The sequence below is a fragment of the Oncorhynchus nerka genome, linkage group LG19, assembly GCF_034236695.1.
Source record: "Oncorhynchus nerka isolate Pitt River linkage group LG19, Oner_Uvic_2.0, whole genome shotgun sequence".
In the NCBI taxonomy this organism is placed as follows: Eukaryota; Metazoa; Chordata; class Actinopteri; order Salmoniformes; family Salmonidae; genus Oncorhynchus; species Oncorhynchus nerka.
In genome coordinates this window covers 49,133,801-49,145,875 of record NC_088414.1, presented here as the reverse complement: position 1 = coordinate 49,145,875, position 12,075 = coordinate 49,133,801, and the positions used below count along the sequence as shown (strand labels likewise).

General features: G+C 42.9%; 1 protein-coding gene across 1 annotated transcript in view; it reads right to left on the bottom strand.

The window, feature by feature from the left end:
- Window positions 1-5,136: 5,136 nt before the first annotated feature.
- The window catches only part of LOC135562557 (hephaestin-like), a 33,543-nt gene continuing 26,604 nt past the window's right edge, over window positions 5,137-12,075 (bottom strand). The window contains exons 9-11 of the mRNA XM_065005064.1: window positions 9,182-9,335; window positions 8,117-8,131; window positions 5,137-7,708 (exon numbers count right to left, since the gene is read on the bottom strand). Of these exons, the coding sequence (XP_064861136.1) occupies window positions 7,644-7,708; window positions 8,117-8,131; window positions 9,182-9,335 (234 nt within the window). The 3' untranslated portion in view covers window positions 5,137-7,643. The remainder of the gene's footprint in view (window positions 7,709-8,116; window positions 8,132-9,181; window positions 9,336-12,075) is intronic.

The window sequence follows — 12,075 nt, the reverse complement described above, 5'->3', positions numbered from 1 at the left end:
TTAGGACGGAGAGACAGGTATCTTGTCAGTATATCCATAATCTTTGATGGGGCTGAACGGCAACAACAAAATCGCAGAGGATCATGGTGAAAGTGGGCGTAACCAGCAAAGGATCATGGTTGATGTAGTCGTTTTCGTCCTGACTGAGAGTCAACCGGAGCCTCCTCCTCGTAGCCTAACCTGTGATTGGTCTGTGTCAGCACGTGGCCATGCGTGACGACAAATGTAGTAGTCAGAATGAATAACGATTAATTAAATATCTTGATTTGTAGCTAACTTTTGTCGTGGAGAATCTTAACAAAATGTAACACTTACAAGAACTTGTGAATTCAATATAGGCTTTTAATACAAACATATCAGAAGCCTAGATGGTCCGCGGAACACACCCTTGTCCAGAGCACTGGCTCTGATTTATACACATACAACATATGAGTCCATCCCACATGCAAATGAAGTTACTTCCCTCAGTCCATCTGCCACCATTATATCCCAATCTGTGCATCCTGCTTGTTCACGCCCAATAACGCCCATATCTGCTTTCAGTCAAGTTATAATGGTGACAGGACCTCTTCATGTCCCAAAAATAATACATGCTCATCTTATGCTATGGGGCCCCTTACGTTCAGCCTGGTGTGTTCTTTGGTATGTCTGTCCTTATTAGGACTCGTAGACTATGTGTCTCTTCTGACATTCCTTCAGCATCTTCATGTCCTAAAAATATATGGCCTATGTCTATAGTCCATCAGTTGGTCATTTGGCTGACCCCCTCCTTTGTATGTATCCCTCTGACCTCGGTATGTCCAGCTGTCCTATGCTCTCATGGCCTTACTCTGGCCTCCTGTCCTATACAATAGACAATGCATTTTACCAGAATGGCAAATGCACTCTAAGTGTATCTTTCTCTTGTGTTACAGTATTATGTTCCTCCCTATATGTACATCTTCCTCCCACACTTTAAAAGAATTCACCACAGGAATCGAAGTTGATCATAATAAACATGGGGCCTAAAAAGGCTGTCTAAAAAAAAATCTTGTTAACAGCGATGCAATCTCCATAGACAAACATTGGCAGTAGAATGGGCCTCACTGAAGAGCTCAGTGACTTTCAGAATGTCACCGTCATAGGATGCCACCTTTCCAACAAGTCAGTTCGTCAAATTTCTGCCCTGCTAGAACTGCCCCCCCGGTCGACTGTAAGTGCTGTTATTGTGAAGTGGAAAAGTCAAGAGGCAACAACGGGTTAGCGTTACTACCGGTTAGGGTTACCATGGTTACCACCTATAGCCTTGGGGTTAGCGTTACTACCGGTTAGGGTTACCATGGTTACCACCTATAGCCTTGGGGTTAGCGTTACTACCGGTTAGGGTTACCATGGTTACCACCTATAGCCTTGGGGTTCGCGTTACTACCGGTTAGGGTTACCATGGTTACCACCTATAGCCTTGGGGTTAGCGTTACTACAGGTTAGGGTTATTATGGTTACGACCTGTAGTCTAGCAGGTTATGGTTACCATGGTTACCACCTATAGCCTTGGGGGTTATTACAGTCAGGTGTTTAACACCCCTTTTATAAACAACACACTTTTAATACAAACTCAACATTGAAACATTATTGTACGTTATCGAAGCAGTTTTTATTGTACACAGATTTAAACAAAATGTATTTGGTACAGTAGTCATTTTTACATTCTATTTCCTCTTCGTTGCAAAGGACAACGAGTGCAACCAATCAAACAGAGCAGCAGTATATATTCAAGTTTGGACAGTATACAGTAGACAGGTTCTGAAGCAATAAAACCACAGACATTCTATTCAATTACCAGAGGGGCTATGTCATAAAGCCCTCAAAGTTCCAGAATGCGGTGAAAATGGCAGCCATGTTGGCAGCCATGTTGGTCAGGGAGAAATCCAAAGGACTTCTAATTGTAATGTAATGGCAGTAGAGGCATAATCTTGATTTTAATTATGCAGGAACATAAAAGTAAGGCATGTGATATATCAGAAATTGTGTAATAGAATTATTGTCAGCCTAAACAGTTTACAGGTTTTTATACCAATTCTCTGTATAACTAGCCTCTAAAATATATGTAAAGAGAACATAAATGTCTTAATTTTTTTTTTTTTTTTACATCTGTAAGTGGTATATGATACAATACTTGTCTAACTCTTATCTGGCTGTGGATTGACTGAGCAGATTGAATGGAATGTTGGCATGAGTATTGGCAGTTAACTAGAAACGTTAATGGAATCATTACTGTACAACTGGCTAGCTAGTGCGCTAACACATACAGTTAATGGAATCATTCCTATACAACTGGTTAGCTAGTGCGCTAACACATACAGTTAATGGAATCATTCCTATACAACTGGCTAGCTAGCGCTCTAACACATACAGTTAATGGAATCATTCCTATACAACTGGTTAGCTAGTGCGCTAACACATACAGTTAATGGAATCATTCCTATACAACTGGCTAGCTAGCGCTCTAACACATACAGTTAATGGAATCATTCCTATACAACTGGTTAGCTAGTGCGCTAACACATACAGTTAATGGAATCATTACTGTACAACTGGTTAGCTAGCGCTCTAACACATACAGTTAATGGAATCATTCCTATACAACTGGTTAGCTAGCGCTCTAACACATACAGTTAATGGAATCATTCCTATACAACTGGTTAGCTAGTGCGCTAACACATACAGTTAATGGAATCATTACTGTACAACTGGTTAGCTAGCGCTCTAACACATACAGTTAATGGAATCATTCCTATACAACTGGTTAGCTAGCGCTCTAACACATACAGTTAATGGAATCATTCCTATACAACTGGTTAGCTAGTGCGCTAACACATACAGTTAATGGAATCATTACTGTACAACTGGTTAGCTAGCGCTCTAAAACATACAGTTAATGGAATCATTCCTATACAACTGGTTAGCTAGCGCTCTAACACATACAGTTAATGGAATCATTCCTATACAACTGGTTAGCTAGCGCTCTAACACATACAGTTAATGGAATCATTCCTATACAACTGGTTAGCTAGTGCGCTAACACATACAGTTAATGGAATCATTCCTGTACAACTGGTTAGCTAGCGCTCTAACACATACAGTTAATGGAATCATGCCTATACAACTGGTTAGCTAGCGCTCTAACACATACAGTTAATGGAATCATTCCTATACAACTGGTTAGCTAGTGCGCTAACACATACAGTTAATGGAATCATTCCTATACAACTGGCTAGCTAGCGCTCTAACACATACAGTTAATGGAATCATTCCTATACAACTGGTTAGCTAGTGCGCTAACACATACAGTTAATGGAATCATTACTGTACAACTGGTTAGCTAGCGCTCTAACACATACAGTTAATGGAATCATTCCTATACAACTGGTTAGCTAGCGCTCTAACACATACAGTTAATGGAATCATTCCTATACAACTGGTTAGCTAGTGCGCTAACACATACAGTTAATGGAATCATTACTGTACAACTGGTTAGCTAGCGCTCTAACACATACAGTTAATGGAATCATTCCTATACAACTGGTTAGCTAGCGCTCTAACACATACAGTTAATGGAATCATTCCTATACAACTGGTTAGCTAGTGCGCTAACACATACAGTTAATGGAATCATTACTGTACAACTGGTTAGCTAGCGCTCTAACACATACAGTTAATGGAATCATTCCTATACAACTGGTTAGCTAGCGCTCTAACACATACAGTTAATGGAATCATTCCTATACAACTGGTTAGCTAGTGCGCTAACACATACAGTTAATGGAATCATTATTGTACAACTGGTTAGCTAGCGCTCTAACACATACAGTTAATGGAATCATTCCTATACAACTGGTTAGCTAGCGCTCTAACACATACAGTTAATGGAATCATTCCTATACAACTGGTTAGCTAGTGCGCTAACACATACAGTTAATGGAATCATTCCTGTACAACTGGTTAGCTAGCGCTCTAACACATACAGTTAATGGAATCATTCCTATACAACTGGTTAGCTAGCGCTCTAACACATACAGTTAATGGAATCATTCCTATACAACTGGTTAGCTAGTGCGCTAACACATACAGTTAATGGAATCATTACTGTACAACTGGTTAGCTAGTGCGCTAACACATACAGTTAATGGAATCATTCCTATACAACTGGTTAGCTAGTGCGCTAACACATACAGTTAATGGAATCATTACTGTACAACTGGTTAGCTAGCCCGCTAACACATACAGTTAATGGAATCATTCCTATACAACTGGTTAGCTAGTGCGCTAACACATACAGTTAATGGAATCATTACTGTACAACTGGTTAGCTAGCCCGCTAACACATACAGTTAATGGAATCATTCCTATACAACTGGTTAGCTAGTGCGCTAACACATACAGTTAATGGAATCATTACTGTACAACTGGTTAGCTAGCGCTCTAACACATACAGTTAATGGAATCATTCCTATACAACTGGCTAGCTAGCGCTCTAACACATACAGTTAATGGAATCATTCCTATACAACTGAATAGCTAGTGCGCTAACACATACAGTTAATGGAATCATTCCTATACAACTGAATAGCTAGCGCGCTAACACATACAGTTAATGGAATCATTCCTGTACAACTGGCTAGCTAGCGCTCTAACACATACAGTTAATGGAATCATTCCTATACAACTGGCTAGCTAGCGCGCTAACACATACAGTTAATGGAATCATTCCTATACAACTGGCTAGCTAGCGCTCTAACACATACAGTTAATGGAATCATTCCTATACAACTGGCTAGCTAGCGCGCTAACACATACAGTTCATGGAATCATTCCTGTACAAATGGTTAGCTAGCGCTCTAACACATACAGTTAATGGAATCATTCCTATACAACTGGCTAGCTAGCGCTCTAACACATACAGTTAATGGAATCATTCCTATACAACTGGCTAGCTAGCGCTCTAACACATACAGTTAATGGAATCATTCCTATACAACTGGCTAGCTAGCGCTCTAACACATACAGTTAATGGAATCATTCCTATACAACTGAATAGCTAGCGCGCTAACACATACAGTTAATGGAATCATTCCTATACAACTGGCTAGCTGTCGCGCTAACACATAGAGTTAATGGAATCATTCCTATACAACTGAATAGCTAGCGCTCTAACACATACAGTTAATGGAATCATTCCTATACAACTGGCTAGCTAGCGCTCTAACACATAGAGTTAATGGAATCATTCCTATACAACTGAATAGCTAGCGCGCTAACACATACAGTTAATGGAATCATTCCTATACAACTGGCTAGCTGTCGCGCTAACACATGCAGTTAATGGAATCATTCCTATACAACTGGCTAGCTGTCGCGCTAACACATACAGTTAATGGAATCACTCCTGTACAAATGGTTAGCTAGCGAGCTAACAAATGCAGTGCATTCAGAAAGTATTCAGACCCTTTCACTTTTTCCAATTGTATTTTACAGCCCTATTCTAAAATTGATAAAGGTTTTTAGGTGTTTGCAAATATATTAAAAATAAAAAACATAAAATACATTGTTTACATTAGTATTCAGACCCTTTGCTATGAGATTCGGAATTGAGCTCAGGTCCATCATGTTTCCATTGATCATCCTTGAGATGTCTCTACAACTTGATTGGAGTCCACCTGTGGTAAATTCAATTGATTGGACATGATTTGGAAAGGCACACACCTGTCAATATAAGGTCCCACAGTTGACAATGCATGTCAGAGCAAAAACCAAGCCACGAGGTCGAAGGAATTGTCCGTAGAGCTACAAGACAGGATTGTGTCGCGGCACAGATCTGGGGAAGGGTACCAAAACATTGAAGGTCCCCAAGAACACAGTGACCTCCATCATTCTTAAATGGAAGAAGTTTGGAACCACCAAGACTCTTCCTTGAGCTGGCCGCCCGGCCAAACTGAGCAATCGGGGGACAAGAGCCTTGGTCAGGGAGGTGACGAAAAACCGATGGTCACTCTGACAGAGCTCCAGAGGTCCTCTGTGGCGATGGCAGAACCTTCCAGAAGGATAACCATCTCTGCAGCACTCCACCAATCAGGCCTTTATGATAGAGTGGCCAGACAGAGTTGGAGTTTGCCAAAAGGCAGTTGAAGGACTAAAGAAACAAGATTCTCTGGTCTGATGCAACCAAGATTGAACTCTTTGGCCTGAATAGCAAGCGTCATGTCTGGAGGAAACCTGGCACCATCCCTACGGTGAAGCATGATGGAGACAGCATCATGCTGAGTGGATGTTTTTCAGCAACAGGGACTGGGAGACTAGTCAGGATCGAGGGAATGATTAACGAAGGAAAGTACAGAGATCCTTGATGAAAACCTGCTCCAGAGCACTCAGGACTTCAGACTGGGGCGAAGGTTCACCTTCCAACAGGACAACGACCCTAAGCATACAGCCAAGAAGCAGGAGTGGCTTCGGGACAAGATTCTGAATGTCCTTGAGTGGCCCAGACTTGAACCCGATCAAACATCCTGAAAATAGCTGTGCAGCGACGCTCCCCATCCAACCTGACAGAGCTTGAGAGGATCTGCAGAGAAATTTGGGAGAAACTCCCCAAATACAGGTGTGCCAAGCTAGTAGAGTCATTCCCAAGAAGACTTGAGGCTGTAATCGCTGCCTGTATAAGTGCTTCAAAAAAGTACTGAGTAAAGGGTCTGAATATTTTTGTAAATGTATAAATGTGAAATTATTATTATTATTATTATTATTATTATTATTATGTGAATTTATTTATTTATTATTATTATTTTATTTACATTTGCAAACATTCTTAAAAAACAGATTTTGCTTCGTCATTATGAGGCGTGTTTGTGTGTAGATTAATGAGGGGAAAGAAAAAAAAAACATTTAAACAACTTAAGAACAAGTCTGTAACGTAAAACTGTTTTGGTGGGAAAAAAAGTCAAGGGGTCTGAATACTTTCCGAATGCACACCCCACATAGCCTGGTTCCTCTCTAGGTTTCTTCCTAGGTTTTGGCCTTTCTAGGGAGTTTTTCCTAGCCACCGTGCTTCTACACCTGCAGTGCTTGCTGTTTGGGGGTTTTAGGCTGGGTTTCTGTACAGCACTTTGAGATATCAGCTGATGTACGAAGGGCTATATAAATACATTTGATTTGATTTGATTTGTCTGAATACTTTCCGAATGCACTGTATACAATGCAAATTCTTCAAATTCATTGCTTTACAAATTATAACAGCACTGGCAAACCACGGGTTGATCATCTCCCTGACCAACATGGCTGACCTTTTATGCCATCATAAGAAGGTTCATGTCCATTCTAGGATTCTACTTCCTACTTCTATGATAAAGCTAAAACATGGAATGACTGGATGGTGAAGCTGTGTAATATAGATCTGTAATTCATCATCATTTTATCTATTGTAGGACTGATTGGTTTGATAGCTGATTACATTGACTGATAATGCATTATGAACACACGCACGCACGCACGCACACACACACACACACACACACACACACACACACACACACACACACACACACACACACACACACACACACACACACACACACACACACACACACACACACACACACACACAGAGTAGTCTAGTGGAGAACGGTCAGTAATAGTGGCAGTAGCAGAGTGGAGATGGAACCTCCAATACCAGGTGCTATAGAAGAGGGGGAGAAACAATTTTAATGTGGTTCATGTCTAGTCATTCTAATCTGGTTCATGTTTATTCATGTCTAGTCATTCTAATCTGGTTCATGTTTATTCATGACTAGCCATTCTAATCTGGTTCATGTTTATTCATGTCTAGCCATTCTAATCTGGGCCATGTTTATTCGTGTGGTTCATGTTTATTCGTGTGGTTCATGTTTATTCATGTGGTTCATGTTTATTAATGTCTAGTCATTCTAATCTGGTTCATGTTTATTCATCTGGTTCATGTTTATTCATCTGGTTATGTTTATTAATCTGGTTCTGTTTATTCATGCCTAGTCATTCTAATCTGGTTATGTTTATTCATCTGGTTCATGTTTATTCATCTGGTTCATGTTTATTCATGCCTACTCACCATGTGATGCTTTCTCTGGAATAAAAGATAAACAAGAGACTTGATGTTAGACAATGTTGACGTCATAACAGTCTGTCACTCTGTCTGTCACTCTGTCTGTCACTCTCTGTCTGTCACACTCTGTCTGTCACACTGTCTGTCACACTCTGTCTGTCACACTCTGTCTGTCACTCTGTCTGTCACTCTGTCTGTCATAACAGTCTGTCACTCTGTCTGTCACTCTGTCTGTCACTCTGTCTGTCACTCTCTGTCTGTCATAACAGTCTGTCACTCTCTGTATGTCACTCTCTGTCTGTCACTCTCTGTCTGTCACTCTGTCTGTCATTCTGTCTGTCACTCTGTCTGTCACTCTGTCTGTCACTCTGTCTGTCACTCTGTCTGTCAATCTCTGTCTGTCACTTTCTGTCTGTCACTTTCTGTCTGTCACTTTCTGTCTGTCACTCTGTCTGTCACTCTGTCTGTCACTCTGTCTGTCACTCTCTGTCTGTCACTGTCTGTCACTCTCTGTCTGTCACTGTCTGTCACTGTCTGTCACTGTCTGTCTGTCACTGTCTGTCTGGCACTGTCTGTCACTCTCTGTCTGTCACTCTCTGTCTGTCACTGTCTGTCACTCTCTGTCTGTCACTCTCTGTCTGTCACTCTCTGTCTGTCACTGTCTGTCTGTCACTCTGTCTGTCACTTTCTGTCTGTCACTTTCTGTCTGTCACTTTCTGTCACTCTCTGTGTCACTCTGTCTGTCATTCTCTGTCTGTCACTCTGTCTGTCAATCTCTGTCTGTCACTTTCTGTCTGTCACTTTCTGTCTGTCACTCTGTCTGTCACTCTGTCTGTCACTCTGTCTGTCACTCTCTGTGTCACTCTGTCTGTCACTCTCTGTCTGTCACTCTCTGTCTGTCACTCTCTGTCTGTCACTCTCTGTCTGTCACTCTGTCTGTCACTCTCTGTCTGTCACTCTGTCTGTCACTCTATCTCTCTCTCTCTCTCACCGACACACACACGGTCTTGGTTTCAAGAGGTTAGGTCTAGGTATGGGTCCTGTGATGCTGAAGGTGGTCTCCATGGTTACCCGTGATGGTGAAAGTAGTCTCCATTCCAGCGTGGATGTGGTCGGCAACGTGGCAGTGCAACAGCCATGTCCCAGGGTTCCCTGCAGTCATCTCGACCGTCTGAAACGTCCCCGGGAACAGGTCAAACACATCCGCGCGGTGCACACTGTCCGTCTAACACACACACACACACAGACACACACACACAGACACACACACAGACACACACACACACACACACACACACACAGACACACACACAGCCACAGACACACACACACACACACACAGACACACACACAGACACACACACAGCCACAGACACACACACACACACACACAGACACACACACAGGCACAGACACAGACACAGACACAGGCACAGACACACACACAGACACACACACAGACACACAGACACACACACAGACACACACACACACACACACACACACACACACAGACGACACAGACAGACACACACACACACACACACACACACACACACACACACACACACACACACACACACACACACACACACACAGACACACACACACACACACAGACGACACAGACACACACACACACACAGACACAGACACAGACACACACACACACACAGACACACACACACACAGACACACACACACACACAGACACACACACAGCCACAGACACACACACACACACAGACACAGCCACAGACACACACACACACACACACAGACACACACACAGCACACACACAGACACAGACACAGACACAGGCACAGACACACACACAGACACACACACAGACACACAGACACACACACAGACACACACACACACACACACAGACGACACAGACACACACACACACACACACACACACACACACACACACACACACACACACACACAGACACAGACACACACACACACACAGACGACACAGACACACACACCCACAGACACAGACACAGACACACACACACACAGACACACACACACACAGACACACACACACACAGACACACACACACACACAGACACACACAGACACAGACACAGACACACACACACAGACACACACACAGACACAGACACACAGACACAGACACAGACACACACAGACACACACAGACACACACAGACACACACACCAGGGGAGAGAGAGGGGAGGACTTCAAACAAATCCACATTGTCGGTCTGAGGATCATACATACATTTACTCTATTATCATATATATTTATACCATGGCATTGTTGAATACTCCTTTCTGATTGGCTTGAAGGGCATTCTAGAGTGTGCATTATTTCTCTATAACGGCATGGTATATTTGCCAAGAGTGTGCAAAGCTGTCTTCAAGGCAAAGGGCTACTTTGAAGAATCTCAAATATATTTTGAATTGTTTAACACTTTTTTTTGGTTACTACCTGATTCCATATGTGTTAATTCATAGTTTTGATGTCTTCACTGTTATTCTACAATGTAGAAAATAGTAAAAAATAAAGAAAACCCCTAAATGTGTCCAAACTTTTGACTGGTACTGTACACTGAACAAAAATATAACTGCAACGTGTAAAATGTTGGTCCCATGTTTCATGTTGGTCCCATGTTTCATGAGCTGAAATAAAAGATATCAGAAATGTTCTATACGCACAAACAGCTGATTTCTTTCAACTGTTGCGCACAAATGTGTTTACATCCCTGTTAGTGAGTATTTTCTCCTTTGCCAAGATAATCCATCCACTTGACAGGTGTGGCATATCAAGAAGCTGACTAAACAGCATGATCATTACACAGGTGCACTTTGTGCTGGGGGCAAGAAAAGGCCACTCTAAAATGTGCAGTTTTGTCACACAACACAATGCCACAGATGTGTCAAGTTTTTTTTTTTTTTTTGCAGGAATGTCCACCAGAGTTGTTGCCAGAGAATTTAATTTCTCTACATTAAGCCGTCTCCAACGTCGTTTTAGAGAATTTGGGTAGAAAGTCCAACTGACCTCATAACCACAGACCATGTGTAACCACGCCAACTGAGGACCTCCCACATCCGGCTTCTTCAATTGAAGGATCGTCTGAGACCTGGACAAGCTGATGTAACTGAGCCTGTCTCCCCAGTGGGTGGGCCTGTCTCCCTAGTGGGTGGGCCTGTCTCCCCAGTGGGTGGGCCTGTCTCCCCAGTGGGTGGGCCTGTCTCCCCAGTGGGTGGGCCTGTCTCCCCAGTGGGTGGGCCTGTCTCCCCAGTGGGTGGGCCTGTCTCCCAGTGGGTGGGCCTGTCTCCCCAGTGGGTGGGCCTGTCTCCCCAGTGGGTGGGCCTGTCTCCCCAGTGGGTGGGCCTGTCTCCCTAGTGGGTGGGCCTGTCTCCCCAGTGGGTGGGCCTGTCTCCCCAGTGGGTGGGCCTGTCTCCCCAGTGGGTGGGCCTGTCTCCCCAGTGGGTGGGCCTGTCTCCCTAGTGGGTGGGCCTGTCTCCCCAGTGGGTGGGTCTATGCCCTGCCAGCCCCACCCATGACCGCGCCACTGCCCAGTCATGTGGTATCCATAGATTAGAGGCTCATTTATTTATTTTGAATTGACTGATTTCCTCATACGTACTTTAACTCAGTAAAATCTTTTAAATGGTTGTATGTTGCGTTTATATTTTTGTTCAGTTATTATATTTCAACGTTTGAAGTAGACTACACGATCACACCGGTAATAACATAATAATAACAACATTTAAATAGTTGTTTGTTTTAATTTTACTGCCTGCATCTGAAGGTCAGTCTCTGCAGAGGGAGAGCAGCAGACTGAAGTCAGTCTCTCAACATCCCTCAACTGACCAAAAAGGGACACCGTCTTCCAGCTGATGGCGAAACACCAGCCGCACTGCATTAGTTCTGGCCTCGTGCACAAATTCACGTTGTTACTCCTATGAACAGAGAAT